The sequence below is a fragment of the Protopterus annectens genome, chromosome 7.part0 (assembly GCF_019279795.1).
Source record: "Protopterus annectens isolate FY-2018-M chromosome 7.part0, PAN1.0, whole genome shotgun sequence".
Lineage (NCBI taxonomy): Eukaryota > Metazoa > Chordata > Ceratodontiformes > Protopteridae > Protopterus > Protopterus annectens.
The window spans coordinates 126,122,762-126,146,507 of NC_056739.1; the positions used below are offsets into that span (position 1 = coordinate 126,122,762).

The 23,746-nt window shown below is 39.5% G+C and overlaps 2 protein-coding genes across 7 annotated transcripts in view; one reads left to right on the plus strand and one right to left on the minus strand.

Annotated features, from left to right (window-relative positions):
* The window catches only part of TAF11 (TATA-box binding protein associated factor 11), a 310,240-nt gene extending 298,697 nt beyond the window's left edge, over positions 1–11,543 (minus strand). For 2 of the 6 annotated variants that reach the window (XM_044076567.1, XM_044076562.1), the window contains exon 1: positions 11,326–11,536. The gene's annotated coding sequence lies outside the window, so the exon portion shown is untranslated. Of the gene's footprint in view, positions 1–11,093; positions 11,160–11,325 lie in introns of all 6 variants that reach the window. The other 4 variants (XM_044076566.1, XM_044076564.1, XM_044076563.1 and 1 more) reach the window with 4 other exon arrangements.
* A 41-nt stretch (positions 11,544–11,584) lies between these two features.
* ANKS1A (ankyrin repeat and sterile alpha motif domain containing 1A) overlaps positions 11,585–23,746 on the plus strand; it is a 3,005,277-nt gene continuing 2,993,115 nt past the window's right edge. Inside the window, exon 1 of the mRNA XM_044076145.1 lies at positions 11,585–12,063. Within this exon, the coding sequence (XP_043932080.1) occupies positions 11,876–12,063 (188 nt within the window). The 5' untranslated portion in view covers positions 11,585–11,875. The remainder of the gene's footprint in view (positions 12,064–23,746) is intronic.

Consider the following 23,746-nt stretch of genomic DNA (forward strand, 5'->3'; position numbering starts at 1 on the left):
ATTTGAGGGGTGTACTTTTTCAGGTTCCTATTACGAGATTGCAGACGCAGTTTGTTGAATGCGTCTTGATCGAAACGAAAAGGCAAAATAGCAAAGCGGCTTTTCAGTGAATTATTTCCCTGGGAAAGAATTTGCTTGGCCACTTTCGTTACTTTGCCGTTTTCGACACTGTAGTGTGATCTCAAAGTTGGTAAAGTTAAGTGGGGGGGGGGGGGCAAAGCTCCCCACATTATGGAATGTTTTAAAGTTTTTTTTTATTCTGGAACAGCGATTTTTTTCCCTTGGAAAAAAATTGCTGTTCTGAGGTTTCGACGTAAACTTTCGCTTACATGGGGTCGATTAATTATAGTTCGCTTTCGTAAGCATGCAATAATATAATATATACCCTATTTTTTCAGTGAATGAAATAGCTTTGTTAGGGATAAAATTTGGAAAAGAATGATGCAGTTATGAAGCAATGGGAGGGTTCGATCAAAGAAATCCTTCTGCATTCTTGTTCCCGAACTCTGATAATCCCTCCCCTTTCACTGTAACGAAGTATTCCGTTTCCCTACCTTCAAAGATCAACTCAAAGACACCTTCATCAAAAATCTGATTGCAAGTGCTTTTCCACTGGACACATAACCTACCTCCCTCCTCTCCTGCATCACTTCCACTTTGATCCTCTGTTCTCAGCTGCTGCTCCTCTCATTTTTACTTCTAAATTTCATTCACATTTTATTTTTCACTCTGCTAATATTACTTGCATATTAGATCAATTATATATTGGATTATCTACCTTCTGTGATTACAATGTGTCAGTGAATTTGTTCTATTTTCATTGTTTGTGAATCTCTTCACCTGGACTTTGCCTGCAAATAGTCTACAGTGATCAGTGTACTAACCCAGTAAACAAACTATATAAAATAAATAAATAAAATAAATAAACAAATAAATGAAATGTATGTGTTATGTGGATAACTTGTAAATTAGCATTTAAGAAAAAGGTTTATCTGGTGAATTCTGTTGTAATGGGGAAAAATAGCATACATGTCAAATGTTAAGAGGAAATTAGTGTTTTCTTTCATATGGGGTTCAATATTAAACCAAAAGAGATGCATTGTATATGAGTGAAGATAAAAGGTGATTGGGGTTATTAAATCCAGTTCTTTATTCTGCTTCTATAACATTGTGGAGAGCATTAAAGAGGGTAAATGAAAAGAATGAGAAATTAATAATGAACATTTTTTAAATACAAGTAGAAAAAAATTAGATGATGAGAACACAAAGATAAAAATTATATAAATAAAGAAATTAAAAGTTATAAAAATACTAGAAATTTAAAGTTATACAAAATACTGATATGGAAAATAAAAACTGACGATATAAAGAAGAATAGAAGGATATGGTAGAATAATGTAGATAGACTTACTAGGCTAATGACCCAAGAGGCCTTTCTAAGCCCAGCCAAGTCTTCTTAAAAGATAGACTTACTAGGCTAATGACCCAAGGGGCCTTTCTAAGTCCAGCCAAGTCTTCTTAAAAGAATAATGATGTCCTGCATCCAAACAGGACATTGAGGGCCAGACATGTATAAGCTACCTCTGTCCATAAGGGACATGGGTGCCCGGCCTAGTGTAATTTCCTATTCCCCATCCACCTGTCTAGGTTGTGCTTAAACTGGGTAATAGACAAAACTCAGCTTCACATGGAAGGGAAGACATTTCCATAAGCGGGGAAGTTTCTGGGACATACGCGTCTCTTCAACATGTTTTGTTTACGTCACAGACAAAATATAGGTCCTTAGACTTTATATTTCTGGCACTCTTGGATGTACGATTATGTAAGAGATTCGTAAGAGTGGTGTTTGTGGATGCCTTGTAAGCCATGCAGAGATCACCCCCTCAGTAATCTACAGGAAACTAAGTAGAAGGCAAAGGCTAAAGCCTTTTACTTCTGTACTCTGCCATTGGTTTGATAAGGGCAGAGTACAGTGGGGTAATAACCTCTTTTGACCTAGATGCCATGCCCTCACTTATTAGTTATGTAACATAAAAGGATCTCCTCACCACTGTAGCCACATGGTGGTCGAAGTTAAGGATACCGTCTACATATGTACCAAGACCCCTGACCACTAGGTCAACTTTTAGGGGGTGTACTATCAACATGGTACTTAGCCAGGATAGGTGATTTCCCAGAGGGTACAATTATGCATTTCTTAGCATGGAATTTAAGACCATGGCTTTGGAGAAATAGATGCCAAAAAGGAATAGGCCCAGTGCTGAGCCCTGGGGGACCCCAGTACTGACTGGCCTCTTGGTGGAGGTGTCCTCACCTATTTTGACCTCCTGGATCCTATCAGTGAGACAGCTGGCTATCCAGTGGGTGATAAAAGGGTTTACACAAACTAGTGAGCTTGTCTATAATGCCCAAGTGGGGTATTGTAACAAAAGCCTTGCCCAGGTCGAAGTGAGCTGTGTGCAGTTTTACCTTCATCCACTGCTTTGGTGACCCTCTCAAAGATTCCACCAGATTTCATAGGTTTGATCTTCCTTTAATAAAGCTGAACTGTGACGGGTCCAGTGCTTGCAGGTTACCTATGTCCTCATTTATCACTTCCATGGTGATTCTTTCCATGGCCTTACATACAAGGCTGGCAAGACTTATGAGCCTGTAGTTACCCGAATCAGTGGTTGGGATCCCCTTTATGCAAGGGAATGACTGTGGCCATCTTCCATTCCTTGGGCACAACCTGACTGAAGGCTTCAGTTGAAAAGTGATTCAAGTGTACCAGGAAGGTCATGTTTCATACTACTTATTAAACATCCCAGGATGTTATCTGGGCCCATCAATGCAGTGTTTTTGGCCTTGGAAAATGCATTAATGACCTGTTCTCTAGTAATAGTTGGGGGGGTTGTGTTATTTGGTGTTTCCTTAGGACTACTGGAGGGAAGGGGGGGGGTGAAATTTCAGCGGAACCTGTCAGCCAAAAGGTTGGCAATAGCCTCTGGTTCAGTGTGGGTGATGCCATTTACAATAAGCTCTACTCATTTTTGTGCATTTCCTCTGAAGTTACAGACATAGCTGTAGAAAGCGTTGTGGTTGTCCTTTGCCTGAGAAGCTATTTTTTTCTTCAAATTTAGCCTCTGGAGTATTAATTAACCCTCTTAGCTTCCTGTTTAGATTTGATGGGGGGCTCTTAGGCTTTGTAACTCCTACGCTTGGCCAAGATTTTTTTTCTTTTGTCGTATAACCGACTGATAGTATGATTCTACCATGGTAACTTGCCTTTTGGAGTTTGTCTTATTCTTAATACGAGTGGGTCCAGCTCGCTCTAAAAATGTATCAATATGGCTGCAGAGAAATTTTGTAAATGGCTCAGTGTATTCTATAGCGTTTACTGGGTTTGGGGGTGCTTGGAATTCAGCCAAGGTAGTGCTTAGTTGAGAGAAGTTAGCCTTGGAAAAGTTCCTAAAGATTTTTTGTCTTACTGGATCTCGGATTTAAAATTTATTTCAAGTTATACTGCCTTATGGTGAGATCTGATGAGTGAACAGATTAAATTGGGTGAGGAACACTGGACCCCCCCCCCATGTTCCCGAGTAAAAGGCCATGGATATTTGTACCGCTGGTAGGAAAATGGACAAACTGTTCTAGGATGTTGTTATTAAAGTTTATGAATCACTGGGCTTGTGCATTAGAAGTGGTGTAGAATTCCCAATCTATAGAGGGGTAGTTAAGATCCCCCATGAATACTCCATTGGGTTGAATGGTGAGGGACTCTAATACATTGAGATAGGTAGTATGGGTTTCCTGGGACATGGAAGGGGACCTACATGTTGCAAGGATATGGTATGGCACCCTGTTTATGGTGTGTTGCACATGTACGAGTTCCAGTGGGTCACATACTAACTAGTCTGGATGTGAGATTAGTCTTAATATATAGACTGACGCTCCTTCACCTTTAGTTCCCTTCTGTGCAGTAGCTGGTCTAAAGGTGTGAAAGGCATTATAGCCTAGTATTGCTGGGGTACTCTCAACAACTTTAAACCTTTTCTCCGTTACTACACAGATGTCTACACTTTCTAGGGAGTGGAATTTCTTGTCAAGACATTTAGCATTGAGCAGCACCACCTTAAAATATTCCTTTGTAGCTTCGGTTAAGTTGGTAGGTTTATCAGTTTAGCATTGCTTAAAAAAGGCACTATGGGGGTTGAAAAGGTCTTTGCCAATATTTGAAAGCCTAGAGAGGATAAGTGCAGACCATTCCTTGGAAAAGCAGCGTTGTCGGTCATCCACATCCTCCAAGCCTGCCAAATATTGTACCATCCCCCCCCCCCCCCCCCCTGGAGTGACACCAGAATCTAAGCCATTTGTTTAAATCAATTTTCTGTTGGTAATTTGGCATCATCCTTGGAGAAGGTCTCAGTGCTAGGCTCATACCTGCCTGAAACACATAATCAGTGAGCTTAATCATGTCTTGCTTCATACAGTCAAGGGAGGTACATCAGAGGTCATTAACAACCACATGGACTATGACAGAGTCATACTTTTACCTATGGTTCAATGACCTGAGTGCATGTGTAACCTGATGGATCCTTGCCCCAGAAAAGCAGCTTACGATGACTCTCTCCTTTCTCAGTCTGTTGAGGGAGACATCGGTGTGCTTCACTATAGAATCACCAATGAGCAGAAAATGTGGCTGTGTGCTGGTTTGCCTTAAGGGATTAGCAATGGAGGCATTACATACAGTGTTACATAGTGTAGCTGTGGATAATGTTTAAACAGAATGTTTATATGATGGTCGAGGACCCTTTTTTTGAATGTACTGTGCAGTAGGTTTTCGCGTTTTATGAAGTCTACCTTTAAAATGTCTCATCATAAGTAGTTTTATATATAGGGTCTTTACCCCATGCAGTAGCAGTGGTGCAAGTGTCACTGACAACCTCTACAGGATTAGTTTTGGTTGTCAGAGATTTGCCTCCAGTGTTAGTGTATTTACACCTCTTGCATAAACTATTTTATTAAGAATAAGTGGATTGTCACTGTACATGAGGCAATTGCTACAATGCTTCAGAATACTCATCTCAACCAGACTGGCCACAGAGACAGGTGGAAGTGCATATCTATGGCCACTGATCTACTACAGAAGAGTGAGGAAAACTTAAATATTGAACAAGTCAATAATACAAGCAACTTGAGGAGCAACCTCACCTATGAGCAACTAGATGATGAAGTAGTTAAAGAAAAATCCATCTAGACAGTAATGCCACAAGGGTGCAGACCACAGACCAGAAAAAAGACACTTAGAATAACAGACACAATAAGCCTTTACCAGCAATTCCCATCTCAAAAGGGTGGATGCTACTCTCTGCTCCCACAAGAGTGTAGACCACAAACCTTCTTAATGCAAAATAACTGGCCTGAAGCTCAAGAGCTTAAACTAGAACTGAGACACTTTTAGAATAATATACACATTAAGCCTTCAACCAGCAATTCCCAACATAGAAGGGTGTAAGCTACCTCTCCTGCCACAAGAATGTAGACTGTAAACCTTCCTTATATAAGATGACAATTTTGAAGCCCAAGTGCTTAAATAAAACTAAAAGGCTTAGAATAACAGTTGCAACTTAATCAGGCTACTTACAAGCAGTGATAAATGCAGAAGAATAAATGCAACTGAACACTTTATTTTGCTTTTTGCTGCTTGGTTAAGAAATAAGGTAGGAAGAAGCACAGACACAGCGAAAACACCTGAATAAAGTGCATTTTTAAGTGAGTGGGAAGGAAGGAAACAAAAGATAACTCAAGTTTAAGAGACTAAGGGGTGGGCCTTCCCAACCAATATCTCAGTACTCAGTAGAATAAGCTGATGAGATTGGGAGCAGTGTCCAAAATCAGATTTATAGTAGGGGTGGGCAACTCAAAAGCCACCATGTTTAAAAAGTACAACAGCAGCAGGGCAGGTGGGTGGGAAAATTCAAATACAGACAGAGAACAGCAATAGTTAGGCAGAAAACAGCAAGTCAAACTAGCACTCCAGCTAAATAAAGATGCCTCCAAATGTTTCTAGTCACATGAGGAATGCTATTTGGCAGCTCCTCCCACTAATTAGCTGGATGCTATTCACTGTCTGCAAAAGGAATTCTTTTCTAATTCTTCTGACACTAGCCAAGACCTCTTAAAATGTCAAAAGAACAAACAAAAAAAATAAAACAAAACAAATGCAATAGAAGAAAAATGTATATAAAAAAAAAATAGAAGTAACCAAAGCTTAAATGTAAAACTTCAATGAAAAATCAAATCCATGGGAAAATTTACCAGAAGAATTGATAAACGCCATTAAAGTAAGGAAAAAAGTGGTGTACTAAGACTGCAGAGTACCAGGATTTTCTATGGAGACTGGCAATAAATAAGTTAATAGTAAAGAAGAATATGCCATATAAAAGGAAAGCTGAAAGAGTATGTTTATTTTGTAGGGTTGGGGGGACAACATAGCATATTTTTTGAAATGTAAAACAGTGATTAAGTTCTGGAAAAAGTTGCGTTAAGAAAAATGCTTGAAAATATTAAATGACATAAACAGTATAGATATAAATATAATGTCTCCAACCAGGAAAATACTCACAAAAGCCAAGCACCTAAATTGGTTAACCACCGCCACCAAATTACTACTTAAACAAAGAGATAGGGCCTGGGCATGTTCACCACTCCACCAAAAATAATGTAGACCTCTTAACATATCAACAGTTATGGAATTTAGCTAAGAAACAAATGAAAAAACACAAACAAACCGACTTCCTAACTTGTCAACGGACTTACGTAAATAACCCCCAAAAAATCTGGCAAAACATCAACTACCTCCGCAGTCCCAGACATTCCCCAACCCCTGCCTCATTCACCCCAAATAACAACAACCCTACTGCAACTCATTTCAACTGCTACTTTATAAACACTATAAAACCTCCCTGCTAGACAACCAGCCTATACAACCGCTTATTCTTCCCACTACCCCTACAAACAGCTCCAACCCTTTCACACTAACTTCCATTCAGACTAGTTACATAAAAACTCTCCTTACCAAGCTAAAACCTTGCTGTCTAGCATCTGACAGACTTCCCAATACATTTTTAAAACTCGCTGCAACTTCTATAGCCTACCCCATATCCATCCTGATTAACCATTCTACTGCAGAAAAATACATCCTACTGCGCTGGAAAATATCACACATCATTCCCCTTCACAAATGCAGTCCCTTCAAAGAGCTCACTAATTTCTGTCCCATAGCCATCCTCTACCCCTTGCAAAAATCTTTGAAAAGTGCATCCACAATCAACTCCTTAACCACATCTTTACTAATAACCTGTTATCCAGCTCCCAACACGGTTTTAGACTGAAACATAGTACTAGCACTACTCTTCTGTCTTTCTCGACATGTCAAAAGCCTTTGACACCGTCTCTCACTAACTGTTACTCAACAAGCTCTCCTCCTATGGCCTCAATACATCTTCAGTGTCTTGGTTTCATAGCTATCTATCCAATCAACAGCAAGCCACCAAATGGGAGAATTATCTTTCCCCCCATCCCTGTCAGTGTCCCCCAAAGTTCCATTCTAGGCCCTCTGCTCTTTAGCATATTTACTAACAACCTCAGCTCTGCAACCAATCGAGCCTCAATTGTCCAGTACGCTGAGGACACTACACTCATCTACTCAGCCTCCTCACCCCAAGATATTCAAATAATCAAAATGCAAACAATTTCAATACATAGAAAAACACCTAGACAATCATCAACTTATACTAAACCCACACAAAACTAAGATAATAGTCTTCAGAAACAAGAAATCCAGACCACACCAACACCCTCTCTCTATTCTCTCCTCAAACAGCACCAAGACAGACCCCACAATCCAGGCCAAACTACTAGGTGCCACAATAGATGAAAATCTAAAATTTGATTAAAATATTTCCCTAACAACTTGGCACCCTTTACAGGGCTAACCTTTCCTAACTGTAGGATCCAAGTTGACCACTGCTAGGTCACATCTGCTTTCTACCCCACTCTACAGCTCTCATATACTTACAAACCTTCATATGTCTGACCTCAATAACCTAGAATTCTGTTACAACAAAACTGCTAAGTTTGCCACTAATCATTCATACAGGGCTCACCACTGCACTTCTCTCTCCTAGCTAAACTAGCTAGAAGTCCCTAACCTTCTATCTCTTAATCAACTCACCATGGGCCACAAAATATTCCATCAACCAAACAACTGCACTGCTCCCTCTAACCTAGTCCAGCCTAGCTTTCATCTCAGGTCCCTCAGATCCTCTGACAAACTAAATGTTAAAGGTAACACTCTCACATAATTATCACGGTGACTCCCTCTACTCTTTCAAAGCCGCCAAACTCTGGAATAGCCTTCCTCAGCCCATCGCAAAAAATCCACACCATCACAAGTTCAAACAACTTCTGAAAAACTACCTAGCTAGTCAATGGCTCTGCTCCTGCCAGACTCCAGGCTAATCTACTCCTTCACCCCTTAATTCCTACTGCATCTAGTATCCCACCTTCAGACTAAACTATTCTGCTCATATATGTACATTTTTTTATCAGTTACATTGATGTTCCAGTTAAACTTCCACAGCACCATAATTTTACACTTATTTTATATTTTATCTACTAGTATGTTTACTGTTACAGCCAGAATTTTACTTTGTATGCACAACTGAATTTTAATTTTGAGTATATTTACTGTTACTGTCTTGGAGCTTTTCTCCCTGGGCCTCCACTGAAAATGGGCTCCCAGGCCAGTCGGACACTACCTGGTTAACAAATATAATAAATAAATATATACAAAGAAAATATGGGAAGAGTAGATAATTTATTTTATGTAACATAGGTTATTTGGAAAGTAAGACCGAATGAAATTTTGGGAAATGGACTTTCACTGATATATTGTAAAAAGTTAGATTATGGTTGTGGAAGAAGGAGTGGGAGTCGATTATTGAATAATAATACTGATGGTGGTATAAAAAAATGTGTAGATATGTACCACCTACAAATATATATATTTTGTAAATAATGTTTTATGTTGTGCTAATTAAAGGACCACTACTCTTTTGATAGGTGCTATGTGATCTTTCACATCCACCAACTGAAGTAGATGGAACCTCAGTTTAACATCTCATAGGTAGGTAGGGCATAAGTAAGCCTAGCCAACAAAGGTTCCCTGGCTTACGCCACCCAAGAAAGTTATTTTCCTGTGCCCCTGTCGAGTAGAGTCACAGAAGAGATCCCAGGGGTGTATTTCCTATTTCCCATCCACTCATCAAGATTTTTCTTGAAGAGTGCTAAGACCTTTGCTTGACATAGATGGGTAGCTTATTCCAGAGTATGGTAAGTCTCTGGGACAGGAATCTATCCCTCCAGCATGTCCTGTTTATTGTGACGACAAGGTTTAGGTGCAACTTGGAGGGATTGGGATTTCTTTAGGTGTAGCATGTCCAACAGCTCTGGGTTTGACATAGCTTTATATGTTGAGCAGAGATCAACTTGGAGTAGGCGATATGCTACGGAGTAAAGCTGGAGTTTTTTGAGACGGTCAGTGTAGGGCATCTGTTTGAGGCCAGTAATCCTCTTTGTGAGGTACTTCTGTGGCCTTTCCAGCTGCTGCAGATGTCTTGTGAGGTACATTCCGAAAGGGGCGTTGTACTCTATAATGCATCCAATGAGTGTCGAGTAGAGTTGAACAATAACCTCTTTTTTCCTGGATGAGAACCCTTTTGTGATAAGGTGTGCCATGTAGAAGGATTTCCTGACTACTGTGGCGATGTGATTATCAAAGGAGAGACTGCTGTCCACCTGGGTCCCAAGGTCTCTTATCACACATTCGGCATTAAGTAGATTGCTGCCTATGTGGCAGTTCATAGGTACAGAGTTTTTACCAAAGGGGATGACAATGCACTTTTTGGCATTGAGCTTGAGGCCATGGCTCTGACACCAGGCATCTGTCTCAGTGAGGCCCTTCTGTAGGATGCCCACATCATTTGGGGACACTACTATGGCTCCTAGTTTGCAGTCATCTGCAAACTTCATTAGCCAAAGGCCTTCTGTGTTAGCCTGTACTTCAGAGAAGTAGATACTAAACAGGAGAGGTCCCAGGACTGAACTCTGTGGTACTCCAGGTGTTACTGGTTTGAAGTCAGATTTGGAGTCTGCAACATTTACAGCGTGGGTTCTATCAGTGAGTCAGCTGGCAATATCTGAAGGACAGATCTGTTTTGGGCACTAATGAAGTTGAATTGTCATTTTTTCAAATTAAAATCACATAATCAACTCCCCATGTTCCACTATACCACAAACTTTTCTATTGAAAGTGTATTATTAGAAGTAATTAAAGTTAAAATTTAGATAATTCATATTCATGCATGGGAATGTCTGCGTGTAATGATACTCTTACAAATTATCATTTAATATAACACGCTTCTGTGAGAATTATTAATTTATCTCAATGACATGTAATATATGATTGATCATTTTAATTTTAATTGTATGTATATTTTATTTCTGTCTTATGATTTATATTCATTTAATGTGTGCATTTCCAAAGCCGGGATTGGGGTGTCACTTAAACAGTGGCAATCATCTTGAGCAAAGGTTTACACCACCGCTTGGCTAGCCCGGCCACAAACATCTTCGTATATTACCCTACAAAGATTATCAGTCACTAACTCTATATAGGCTTAGTCTATTTACTTAATAAGCCATGCACCCATAAACAGGTCTGATTTTATGATAAGCATTAGTAAATTAAGGAAGAACTAATGTAAATCTAAGGGCCAAAATCAGAGTAGTTGAGAGTCATGGCATTACTTTTGACAGCTATAGCAGTTAAGGTTCTGTGAATTATTATTAGTACAACTATAGGACTACGAGTTACTGGAAGGGCTTGTATTGACTGAGGTGGGGGGGAAAAAAAAAGAATACTAAAAATAAGAAATAGGGCAATTAAACTTTGCAAAGCAGTGGAATGATTATACCCAGAGCAAACAATTTGAAACAGAAAAATACACAACTAAAATGACACAAATACATACTGATCATTTACTTACTTATATTTGTTTACCGGGGTAGTGCCCTAATCATGAAGTTCATGATCAGCCAAGTGAAATACATTTCTAGAACAAGAAATGCAAACAATAATAGTGTAATTCAGCCTAATAACGTAGAAAAATGTATACATATAACATAGAATATCTTCTTTGTCAAAATAAATACTGCTGGACATCTAATATCAGGTAAACTACTCCGTTAAAAAATAATATGTAAACAGGCGTAGCTTACCAAGTATGTATAACTCGTTCTTCAAGTGGTACTTGACAAATCCACAATTAATAATTACTGGAAGTAATTCGTAAATATGAATTGTTACTTCTTATAAGAGCATAAAAAACAAAACGAAACCAAAAAGCTGATACAGCTCACCTTAGCACTACAGTCCAATACGCTACGTATAACGGATGCCTGTGAAGAACAAAATTGGTTAGAGTGGCATTTGTGGGCGTCACTGTGTGCTGGTTGAGTAAGCGGTGTTTCCGGAAGTGACGCCCATTGGTATTCAGGTGCTCTGGGTTAGTAAGTTGGATGTTTTCTACTGTGACTCGCGGAAGCGATTAGAGGTGTGCACTGCTTGAAAGTTTTTCCTGCCTTCTCTGCTTCAAGTGATGTGTTATAATTTCTGAGGAGATCTGGAACGACATGGTTTAACTGTCTTTATCTGTTTTCGATCCTGTGGAAACCAGTGCAGGGTGCCGTCCGGGCCTCCGTGCCCCCTTCCCGGGGGACCGACGGTGGGTCGGAGCGGCAGCCCCCCCTTCCCCGTTAGTGAATCATAATGGGAAAAGAGCAGGAGCTTTTAGAGGCGGCCAGGACCGGCAATCTCCCTGCCGTAGAAAAGCTGTTGTCATCCAAACGATTATCTTCAGGATTTGGAGGTACGGCCGGTGGGCACGGAGGAGGAGGAGTTGGTTTGGGGAGCAGCAGTTTCAGTTCGGCCTCTCACTCACTCTCCAGCTTGTTAAGGTGAGTCGGGAGAGGTCTGCAACAAGGGAATGGAGAGGACACATTAACATTTGGCATAACCGTGTTTACGTTATGTTTTTTTTATGTCCACAGGAGGTGTGTTGTGTAAAGTAGTATTTACTTTTACTGTAGACACAGTGTTTAACAATTATGTAGTTTTCACTGCCCTAAAGGTTCTGTTTGTCTTAAGTCTTTGTGTGATTTTTATTGTGAATCTTAACATGTTCAGGAGCTGGTGACACAAGAGACTGAAGGAAAATACAATCAATAGCATTAAGCTGATTTATATTTATTTACTTATTTGGGGCACTTCTGTGATGTTTCAGATGTACTCAGGTTCATGGGTAGGTACTAGGCTATTTGCCCAAAAGCATTTATAAGCCTAACCAGAATTTGTTAGTTTTCGCCACCCCCTTAAATTGGTTCCCTGTGCCTCTGTCCAGCAGAGCCACTGAAGTGATCCCCTAGGTAAACTTTCTGTTTCCCATCCACTCGTCAAGGTTTCTCTTGAAGAGTGTTAGTGAGGAGCTCTGCCTAATGTACATTAGGGTTGCCACCTTTTCAAATGGCCAAAGTGGGACATTTTCAGTACAAATATCAGATTTTACAGGCCGACACATACCCATGGTCAGTACAAAGGATAGAACTTAACTTTGTTGCCTAAATAAAAATGTATTCTTGTAGCATTTTAGTTGCTTATTTTAGGTATTTTAGATACAGAATAATGTTTTATGCAACTATTACATAAAATATAGGAAATAATTTTGTCCTAAAATCTCAGGACATTTGTCATTTTTAAAATTTTTTGTCAGGACACAACTGCCCAAAGAGGGACTGTCCCTCACAAAGTGGGACAGGTGGTAACCCTAATGTACACTGGGGTCTTGTTCCAAAGCATGGGGGGTCTCTGGGACAGGAATCTATCCCTCCAGCACGTCCTATTTATTGTGGTGAGGTTTAGATCCCTAGAATGTGTGGCTCAAGGGGATAAGGTTTTCTTTAGGTGGAGCATGTCCATCAATTCTGGGTTGGACATGGCCTTGTATGTCAGGTAGAGATCCTCTCTGAGTATGCGGCATGCAATCGAGTACAGCTGGGAGTTTCTTCAGTCGAGCTGCATAGGGCATGTGTTTGAGGCCAGTGATCCTCTTGGTGAGGTACTTCTGTGGTCTTTCCAGCTGTTGCAGGTGTCTTGTAAGGTACATCCCAAATGGAGCATTGTACTCTGAGGGATCTGATGAGCGATGAGTAGAGGGGCACAATGACCTCTTTTGATGTGGATGCGAACCCTTTTCTGATTAGGTGGGCCATGTAGAAGGATTTTCTAACCATTTTGGCAATGTGATTATCAAAGGTGAGATTACTATCTATTTGGTTCCCCAGATCCCTTATTACGTCTTCCGTATTTAGGGGCCTACCACTGTTTGTGGGTACTTTGTTTTTTCCAAAGGGGATGACTATGCACTTTTTGGCATTTAGCTTGAGGCCATGATTTTAACACCAGGTATCAGTCTCAGTGAGAGTCTTTTGGAGGATGTTTGTGTCAGCCGGAGAGTCAATTTTAGCCCCTAGTTTGCAGTTGTCTGTGAACTTGGTGAGCCATAGTCGTCCTGTGCTTGCCTGTACCTCTGAGAAGTATATGCCGAACAGGAAGAGTCCTAGGACTGAGCCCTGGGGAATGCCACTTGTAACCGGTTTAGAGTCGGACCTAGCTCTCGCAATTCTCGCCATGTGGGTTCTGTCTGTGAGCCAGTTGGCAGCCCATCTTGTGATGTAGGGATTTATGCTCAGGCTGGTGAGCTTGTCTATAATACCAGAATGGGGAATGGTGTCGAAGGCCTTTGCGAGGTCTAGGTAGGCTGTGTGTACCACCTGTCCCTCGTCTGTAGCCTTGGTAACTGTCTCAAAGAATTACACCAGGTTTAGGAGGCATTATCTGCCCTTAACAAAGCCGAACTGGGTAGGGTCCAGTGTATGGAGGTTCCATATGTCTCTGTTAATGAGTTCCATGATGATGCGCTCCATAGCCTTGCAGACCAAGCTAGTCAGGCTTATAGAGCGATAGTTTCCAGGGTCTGTTGTGGCTCCACCTTTGCGGAATGGAATAACCGTTGCTGTGTGCCACTCTATGGGTACTTAACCTGTGGAGATGCTGAGTTTGAACAGTGTGTTTAGGTGAGGGGTTAGTTCGTCTTTGAGCTCATGTAGGACGCAGCCTGGGACACTGTCCGGTCCCATTGATGCTGTGTTTTTGGCTTCGGAGAGGGCTATTTTAACCTGAGTGTCTGTGATTTCAGGGACTCTACATTCTTTTGGTACGGTTATGGGACCTTTTGGGGTGAAGTTTGCGCTGAACCGGTCTTCCAGGATGTTGGTGATATTAGTCGGTTCAGTGTATTTTGTGCCATTCTGCACCAACTCCGAGCAGATCTGAGCATTGCCACTTAGATTCTTGACATAGCTAAAGAATGCCTTGTGGTTATCTTTGGATTCTTTATGAATTTTTCTTTCAAAGCTCACCTTGGATGATTTTATGAGGGATCGTAGTTTCTTGCTGATACTGATCAGGGATGTCTTCCCTTCTTGGGATTGTACTCTTTTCTGTACTAGTTTCCTCCTTCTGTTGTATAGCTTGTTTATGGTAGGTGTTGAGACCGATTTCCTTTTCTTGGAGGAGTGAGTCATGGTTTTGCGTGGGATGGCACGATCCATGCATTCTTGTAGGTGCCCATAGAATGCATTAGTAAAGGATTTTGCAGCTTGGACAGCGGTATCCTTCAGCATGGGGGCTTTGAAACTTTTCACCTCGGTCTTAAGTAACTTGAAATTTGCTTTTGAAAAGGTTTTCACAGTGGTTTTCTTGTCGGGGGGGGGGGGTCAGGGTGGAATATGGATATCCAAAGTGATTTGTTTATGGTCAGATCTAACCAGCGAAGGGTTGGCCTGTGGTGTGGAACACCGGTCACCCATGTTGGTGATGACCAGGTCAAATATGTTGTCACCTCTGGTGGGAGTGTTGACCAGTTGAACCAGGGCGTTTGAGTTTATAAATTCTAGGAAATGTTTGGCATGGGAGTTAGTACTTGAGTAGTTCTCCCAGTTAATGTTTGGGTAATTGAAATCACACAATATTAGGGTGTTTGGTAAGAACTTTGTTTCCCACTGTTTCCAGAAATGCGGAATGGGGGTCCTGGGACATGGTGGGTGATCTGCAGCAAGCTACAATATGAATTGCAGTTTTGCCCGTTATTTGCACATGGATGATCTCTGAAGCATCATGCTGTGCCACTAACCTGGAGGTGTGGGTATCCTTGATGAATATGGATACACCCCCGCCTTTTGTATTTCAGTTTGGGTTCTGTGGCAGAAAAGTATGGTATGAGTTGTTGCCTGGTAGTGCTGGGGTGCCCTCTGGAGCCTTAAACCAGGTTTCTGTTACTGCACATATATCGGTTTTTTTTTTGTTTTTTTTTTTTTTTTTCATACTGAGGAGTGCCTTGAGTGCGTGCATTTTGAGGTTTAGACTTCTGGCATTGAGTAGCATTACTCTCAGTTTTTTTTTTTTAAGTATACAGCTGATTCTTTCAGGAATCAGTCGTATACATAAAGGTGGAAGATATTTTTCAGAGTTCTGTACTACCCTTTCTATATTATATGAAAAGGTATGGAAACAGTCAAATAATTCTGTATCTGATTTGTGTATTGGGGAGCACTTAGTTATATTTGGCAACTTAAGTACACTGTATTGTGGATAAACCAGGACCTGTGGCAAAACATCAGTAATGCATGTAAATAAATTCTACACCAGTTAAATTGACTTATTTGTATGGTGTTCAGGTTCATCCTATGTAAATCAATCCATCATAAAAAATATAACTAGCATAACAACTTGCAAATTACGCTGTATAGGTCAAACAGATGTGTAAACATTTTTGTTTATTTCCTCATACTAAATTCCTTTGGGATACGGTAGGTATGAATCAAATTGTCTAACTTGGGGTGGGTGCTACAGTGACAGTTGTTAGAGTTAGCAGTTTATTAAGCTTTACGTTTCTCCTGAAAAGCTAAATATGTCAGACTTAAGAATTTTAATCGCTGTATATTAGTAAGATTCTATACTTTGAAAATGACTTCCAGGGAGAAATTCCAAGAAACCTCTCTAGAATATTTATAGAAATAAATTTGAAGATCTTTAAACACAAAGGATAAGTTAGCTTTAATAAAATGTTGGAAGAAAATCGTTTGCCCCTATTGGATATCACTACTTGATGTGAAAAGTCCGAGGAGTTTAATCAAATGTTAGTATCTACTGTTTGTAAATTGCTTGTAGGGTATACCAGACATTTCTTACTGACAACGTTATTCTTCTAAGACTAACCTAATTTTCTTTGTTAACATGCAGGTAGGTTTTAGAGAGAGAGTCAACTTTGTATAAAGTTCAAATTTTATACTGTTAGTAAATCATATAATATTTTACTGTAATAGTAACATATATCCAAATTTAGGATCTTTGTGTTTAACATTCATAGAGATTCCTCAAAAAACAAAAATAAAACTCCAGATTGTAACATCTGTTTTTCAACAAATATGTGAATGTTATAACTATGTTCTGCCTTTTTCTTTGCATTTATGATTATAAAATTTTAAGGGAAATGTATATATTTTCAAAAAACAAATGCATTGCAAACTTACTAACAGTAACAAAGCACTTTCGTTGTAAAAATGGATTTGCCTTGCTTTGTAACACTAACATCATTACACTATGTAGGTTTGTTTATCAGTATAGCCCACTGGGCAATAAAATTGCCCCTTTTCAGTGGAGATTTGGGGAGAAGCGCTCCAATAATATTTCAGAGAAATAATTTATTTCTCATAGTTTTGCATAGTTACGGAATTTTTTTTAATATAGAAATCACATATGTTGAAGTTTACACAAGTTATAGACTTGCATGCATCACTATTGTTTTGCTCATAATGAGGCTAATGTGCTATTTACTTTGAGGAAAGCTGGATCATATTTCAGTCTTGTCTCTAGAAAACTATTCGTGCCCTGATGTGACTGTCAAATTTCAAAGATGAAATGCTTACTTTTTACCCCCCCCCTTTTTTTTTTATTTCGCTTGAATTCAGTCTTGAGGTTTACTGCAGGGTGGGAAAGACAAGAAAGTTGGTTGAAATGAAATAGTAATGCGAGTTAAGAGGACCAGAGGACCTAGGGTATAAAAGGAGGTGTAGTGTGACTGGAGAGCAGAGTAGCGAGGATGGAGGCTGTTGTAACGCCTATTAATGTCATGTGTAAAAGAAAATGTTGGGAAGTTTATACAACTAGTTTATATGCTGTGTTTATGGAAAGCAGCAAAGATCATCTTATGGTGGCAACTCATAATGTGAAGAAATGAAAGAGACATGCGTTTGCTTTTCCATAATCTCTGTGATAATAATAACTGATTTAACTGCCACTTTTGATATTTTTTTAATTTCCAATCAAAATATTATGTACAACACAAATTTTATATATAATTTTACTAGAATATAATCTCCTTGCAAGATTTTTTCTTCCTTGAATTGTAGTGCAATTTATTTTTCTTTAACGGAAAAGTCTGGGCAGTACCCATTTTCAGTGGAGCTGCATTTGTTTACATTGCATTATACTTGGTTCTAACACAGAGTAGTTACATTTGTATTTGTGCAGTAGTTACACAAAGTCCAAGATTTTATAGAGTTAGACGTTACTAAAGAGAATGCCCAAATACAACTTAATGGATTGTACAGAGAGCAGTTATGTATAAAAATGTATAGTTTCAGTGAGAATTTGAGAGCATTCTGTTTAAGGAGAGTATTTGGAGAGTGTCATACAGTGAGCAGCAAGTCTTAACCTGGTGATGAACATGTGCAGGACCAGGATTGGTTAATATGTTTAGACAGTGGTTTAACACTATCGTCTTTTTCTGAGAATTGTATGACACTTTGTATGTACCACTGCTCAATATTCATTTTACTACTAAAATATTTTGTATCACTGCTCAATATTCATTTTATTACTTAAATATTTTCTGCTTCCTGTGTTTCCCAAAAACCTATGCCCTCCCAGATGGACATTCCCAGTGAGCCTATGTAAATAAGCACATTATTTGGCAGTAAAAACATATGTTTTCACACACTTGCATTAAATGGTTGAGCACATGGATAAAAATCAAAGTGCATGCTGAATGAGTTTGGAGTTTTATGCAGTTTTCCAGTTTTCTTGTGTACAGGTGCAGTAATGGGCCTGGTGGCTGTAGTATGAGTTTTAGTGTATGGCTGTGCTGCCAGTAGGTTGGATAGCTGTTTGAAGTTAACACAAATTTCAAAGATTTAGAACAGTTGTTTCAGTATGCTAGAATAAAGTCGCTGTGAATGAATGTGTGTGTTTTGTAGAAGGTATGACTTGAACCACAGTTAGAAGTTGTAAAAGTACTCATTGGGTCCCTGTGTTGCAGTTTTTTACCTTGGCTCCCTTTCCCAATGTGGATTTTCCTTTCAACATTGGAAGATGAAGTGGGCTGATTGAGTTGCACCTCATGCTTGCCTGAATATGGTGATGTGGCATCTGTTGCATTCCTTCCCTGGCCAGACTGAGCAGTATACCCAGATATGTGGAATGAATTGCTTGGCATTTCTTACTAGGGGGTGCCCTGTTGTGCCAACTATTCCAAAAGGAGAGACTCAGTCAGCTGCATGTTCCTACCTTCAACCCATCTTTAGTACACCTGTTGCTAAGCAGTCTGTTGTTACCAGTGACACAGCTGATTGCTGTGCTATTGGATCAACCTGTCAGTGGATATTCATGGCTGTTTTGAAATAGGGCTGATCTCAAGCACTTATGACTGTAGGAAGTGGCAGAACCAGACACCTGTATCCTTGTGTGTGATATGCTTAGTTCTCCTCTTCATGAGGTAGAATAGACCAGATTCCCATGGCTACAGACAAGAATGACTTGCCCCCCTTTGTAGTGAAGGCTAGACTAAATATCTGTAGCCATAGACACGAATGCATTACTCCCTTTGTGGTTTTAAATTTTTGGTTTAATTAAGCTACCTTATGGAGTAACTTGGAATTTGATTACTTTTCTGCAGAGCAGGTGATCATACCTTTTACTGATTTTGTAGGTAGTTTTGTTATATTAAACACATTAATGCAGTTATTTCTGATTTGGTCCGATTCATAACCACCAGATACAGACTGGTAATGAAGTGCAGTCTGTTGGTATCTTGGCATTGTAAGCTTTGGGGAATCCTGACTCCCTTAACAGTGGCATCTAGTGTAAGACAGGTCTACTGTAGCAAGATGTGTTGGTGGTGTTCCTCTCAACCTATTGGAACAAAAAGTCTGGACAATGATATGAATGGGAGGACAAAGGCCCACAAATAGGGACACTTTTTTTTTTAGAATTACAGGCTTTGCGTTAGCATGAACTTTCTGCAGGGTATGAAGTCTGAAACTTAAATGTCTTGTAATTATTTTCTGACCTAAAGTCTCAATGATGGAAACTACAGTTTAATGAGAAGCAGACCAAACACAAGGCAAAAATCTGGGCATTCTGGGAAAATCTGTACAGTTGAGAGGTATGGAACTTGGTGGTTGTGTGTGTGTTTCCCCCATTTTAAATCTATTGCTGTGTGGTGGAACAATAATGTAGATTGCAAAGAACAGCTCCGGGTAGTTGTGTTCACTTTTACAGTCAGTGTGTTGCATGTGCCTGTTTTTTAGGGACAATGTACTTGTAATGGTGTCGGACAGAATATATGTTTTTACAATTTGTTGTAAGCTGTTTAGTGGCAAGGTAATTTGATAGATTTCAGGTCCTTTTCTAGAATTTTTTTTTATTGAGGTGGGTAATATTGAGCGACTAGGTCATTTGAGCGTTTGCATGCAGACAAGAGAGTTTGTGATGAAAAAACAGTGGTGAGATTCAAGGAATGAACCTTTAGGACTCTTAAGAATGTGTTTGGAACTATAGTTTAATTAGCTTCTTAGTTGTGAGCCACTGCATTAAGCTAATGATATAGCTTGCGTATAATGTGATTTAAGAGAGTCAAAGGGGCTTGCCGAAAATATTTGTACAGATGTTTGTTGGAGCAGTCATACTGCCTTTCTTGCATCTTTGGAAATGTTTTGCACAGAGCTGATTTTTTAATATATACATATATATTTGTTCAGTATTGCTGAATTCAGTACGCTGGTTTTAGTTAATATAGGGGGTATGCATGTATGCACCTTGAAATGCATAATCATAGTTAGTATTCAAGACTATGGGTGCTTGCAAGAGTACCTTGTTTGCATTCTTCAGGAAAGAATCTGGTGTGTGAGAGAGTGTCAGCCATGACATCTAGCCTCAACCAGTGCTGGTATAAAACAAATGAGTAAGCTGAAGACTATTTTTACAAAAGGTAGTTAATAAAAAAAATGTTGGAACAGGGACTTCAATGAAAGATTTGTGGTCTAGAAGACAAAACAGTCAAAGAAAACATTAAATGTTTGAGTAGCAAGAGAGAGATGGTTGCCTTTTGTACTTCTGTCTGCGTTAGAAAAGTTTTGAGTGGAGTACCCGAGGTTGCAGAATAACATAGTCTGGGTAGCATTCACATAGGGAAACGGTTATGGTCAGTAAGACCCTGAGAAGGCAAATTGGATTGCAGAAAAACCTAGTCCAGCAAATAGGATTGCAACTCACCTGCAAGTGATGACATTGCACTACAGATGTGTCTTCAGTTTAAAGGGCCTGGATCACTTGTGTGAGCTTATCCTCTGTTAGGGGGACTGCTTCCCTTCTTTGTTGTTGTTGTGTCTTTCGGCTTTTTCCCTGTTAGGGGTCGCCACAATGGAACTCCGGTCCGCTAATGATTGGCAGTAGATTTTTACGTGCCGAGTTGCCAGCTCTGACACACAACCTTCAACGAAGGTACGCCCATTCACGCATGTCTCCACACAGAAGACACTTTTTAGCTGAGAATCGAACAGGACAACATCTTACTGGGATGTGACAGTACTACCGCAGCATCACCACAGTGTTGTGAATAGTATGAGAACTACAGAGTTACTACTCTATGCCTTTTTATAGACATGCTGTAGAATTATGAATATTGGTTGTAAAGCTACAGTACGCTACTGTAATATTTTTGAGCATCGTTTGTGTATTTGCAGACTGTGATGCACATGCATCATGAACAGTGGGAGCTGCCATTCCCTTAACCCCACCTAGCATTTATTAATGTGTGGAGGGGAAAGAATACTTCTGGGAAGAGTTAAAGGAGAACAGCATACTCCCTCCTGTATGACACACCAGTGCAACTGATTAGTAGGTTAGTGTCAGTAATAGAAAAGAAAGGTTGCGGTGCTCAAACATAATAAGTAAGTGGAACAGTTGGTGTTCTTATAACCTCCTTCCATTTATTAATTTAAGAATTTATTCTCATCCTTTTTATAATATGTGGGATTAAAGTGTGTGTGGTGGAGATGAACTACTGCGGCAGGGCTAGCCACTTGACGTTCTAAACCTTGACTCTAGCTGATTGTCACTGTTGAAGTCGTACCCTGACCCCATGTGCAAAAATGGGAAAGTGGGTTGAGGATGGGTGGATGGATTAAATGGGGTGGCAGACTCGCTCATAAATGGCACACCATGTGCAAAAATGGGAAAGTGGGTTGAAGATGGGTGGATGGATTAAATGGGGTGGCAGACTCGCTCATAAATGGCACACCAAAGTCCTTACGTTTGCATTACTGGCACTAATGTGGTAAACACCTTAACTGCAACTAGTAGTGTTACAGTAACATAACTCCAGTTATTTTGTTACTGTCCTACTGGTTGCATTTTAAGACCACTGCATATTTAATATGTTAGCATTTCTTTACTGCTGGTATTGGAGAATATCAGAAGCAGAAATGGTTAAGTCATTGTCAGCAACAGCAACGCCATTGCTTCGAGTTGAACCCTGGTGTCAGTCATTTCATTCCTGCCTACAACTTGTGCCACCTGTGCATATGGTGAGTCCTAATCTTAAAACAATTGCCCGAAGTACAACCTGATACTGTTTGCTGATCTGTCACTGCTTGGTCCCTATAGCTGTTCCACTGGGATGAAAACGTTCTGTTTAATACTGTTTTTTTTTTTTTTTTTTTTTTTTTTTCCCCTTCCTATGGGACAGACTGTGGTAATGTGTGAGTAACAGAGCTATGCGTAATATTGTTCCGGTGGGGTCTGTAAACCTGTTTCTGCTGTGGTTTGTGTGAAAAGGAAAATTTATTTAATGAAATTGTAGTCTGGACTAAAATTGAACTGTTGAGATAAAATATGTTGCTTACATGACTGAATGAGAAGGCTAAACTGTTTGATACTTTTTGTACAAAATGTCCCTTAACCGTATGTAAGGCTTGGAGTAACTTTTCCCTACCATTTCCCTCTTTAGTCTGTCTGGCCAAGCATTGCATGTAAGAAAGTACAACAAAACACTTACCTGTATACTGTGGGAACCGGGGTGCTATTGGCTACCCTGTTACCTTTGTTGTCTTTTTGAGTGTTTCATCCTTGCAGCACCACCAGATGAGACGTAAGCTTCTCCTTTTTCTGTTGTGGCAGCCCTTCTGTTTTATTATGCTGTCTTAGAACTATTCCTGCTCCAAGTTTAACAGCCAAGATAGCCATTTAGTTTTATAATCCTAAATTGTTTTACTTCTCCACTATTATTAACTTCAACTGCTTTATTTTTCAGAAAACTATTTCTCTCAATAGTGTCTCTTTTTCAACCTCTCTAATAATTTCCTTCCTTTTTTTCTTTTTCTCCTTTAACTGGCACAACACTAAGTACATTTTTTTAAATATAGTAAGTAAACATCTCAGTTATTCTATTCTCTTGTTTTAAAACTCTTCATATGTATTGGTACATAACACAGTCTATATTATATATTGTTAATTCTTGTTTATATTCTCTATTGTATTTTTGTGTTTTGAATTTTTGTAACTGTATTGTGATTTGTTTTGTGGAGCTTTACTCCTCGGGTCTCCACTGCAAATGGGTCATATGGCCCAGTTAACAAAATATAGATTAACTAAATAAATACTTAAATAAATTAAATAATCAAATCTGAAGCCCAAACAGATATGTCTCAATATGATACATCACCGTTATCTGTAGTCTTTGACTGTACAGCTGCTGCTGTTGTGAACTCATACAATTACTTCCTGAATTGGTAGGACCAATAGGTTAAGCTAAGCTTTTCTGTGCTTCAGCAGCCCTGTTTGTTGCTACTTATTTTGCAGAAGAAGAGCTGGAGCCAAGGTCACCATGCTTGGCTAAATCATATCCAGTAATTGTTGCACCAGACTTTACTCTCTCTTGAAGGAAAACCTTTAATGCTACCAAATATGCTGGTGGTATCCTAGGTTTAGCTGTTCTGTTCACACACTTTCCTGTTTCAACAACTGAAAGACAGCATTGGAAATCTGGTGGACAACCTAGTTAATACAAAAATATATTTGTGTAGACGTTTAGCTAAAAAAATAAAATTTAATATCATCTAGATTGAGTTGTAAATATAGCCACTGTAATTTAGTGCAAAACACCATCCTGTTCTCATTTCTGCTCCCAGGTTCTTCTCCACTTCCTGCATAACATAATTCCTTCATATACATGTACATCAGACC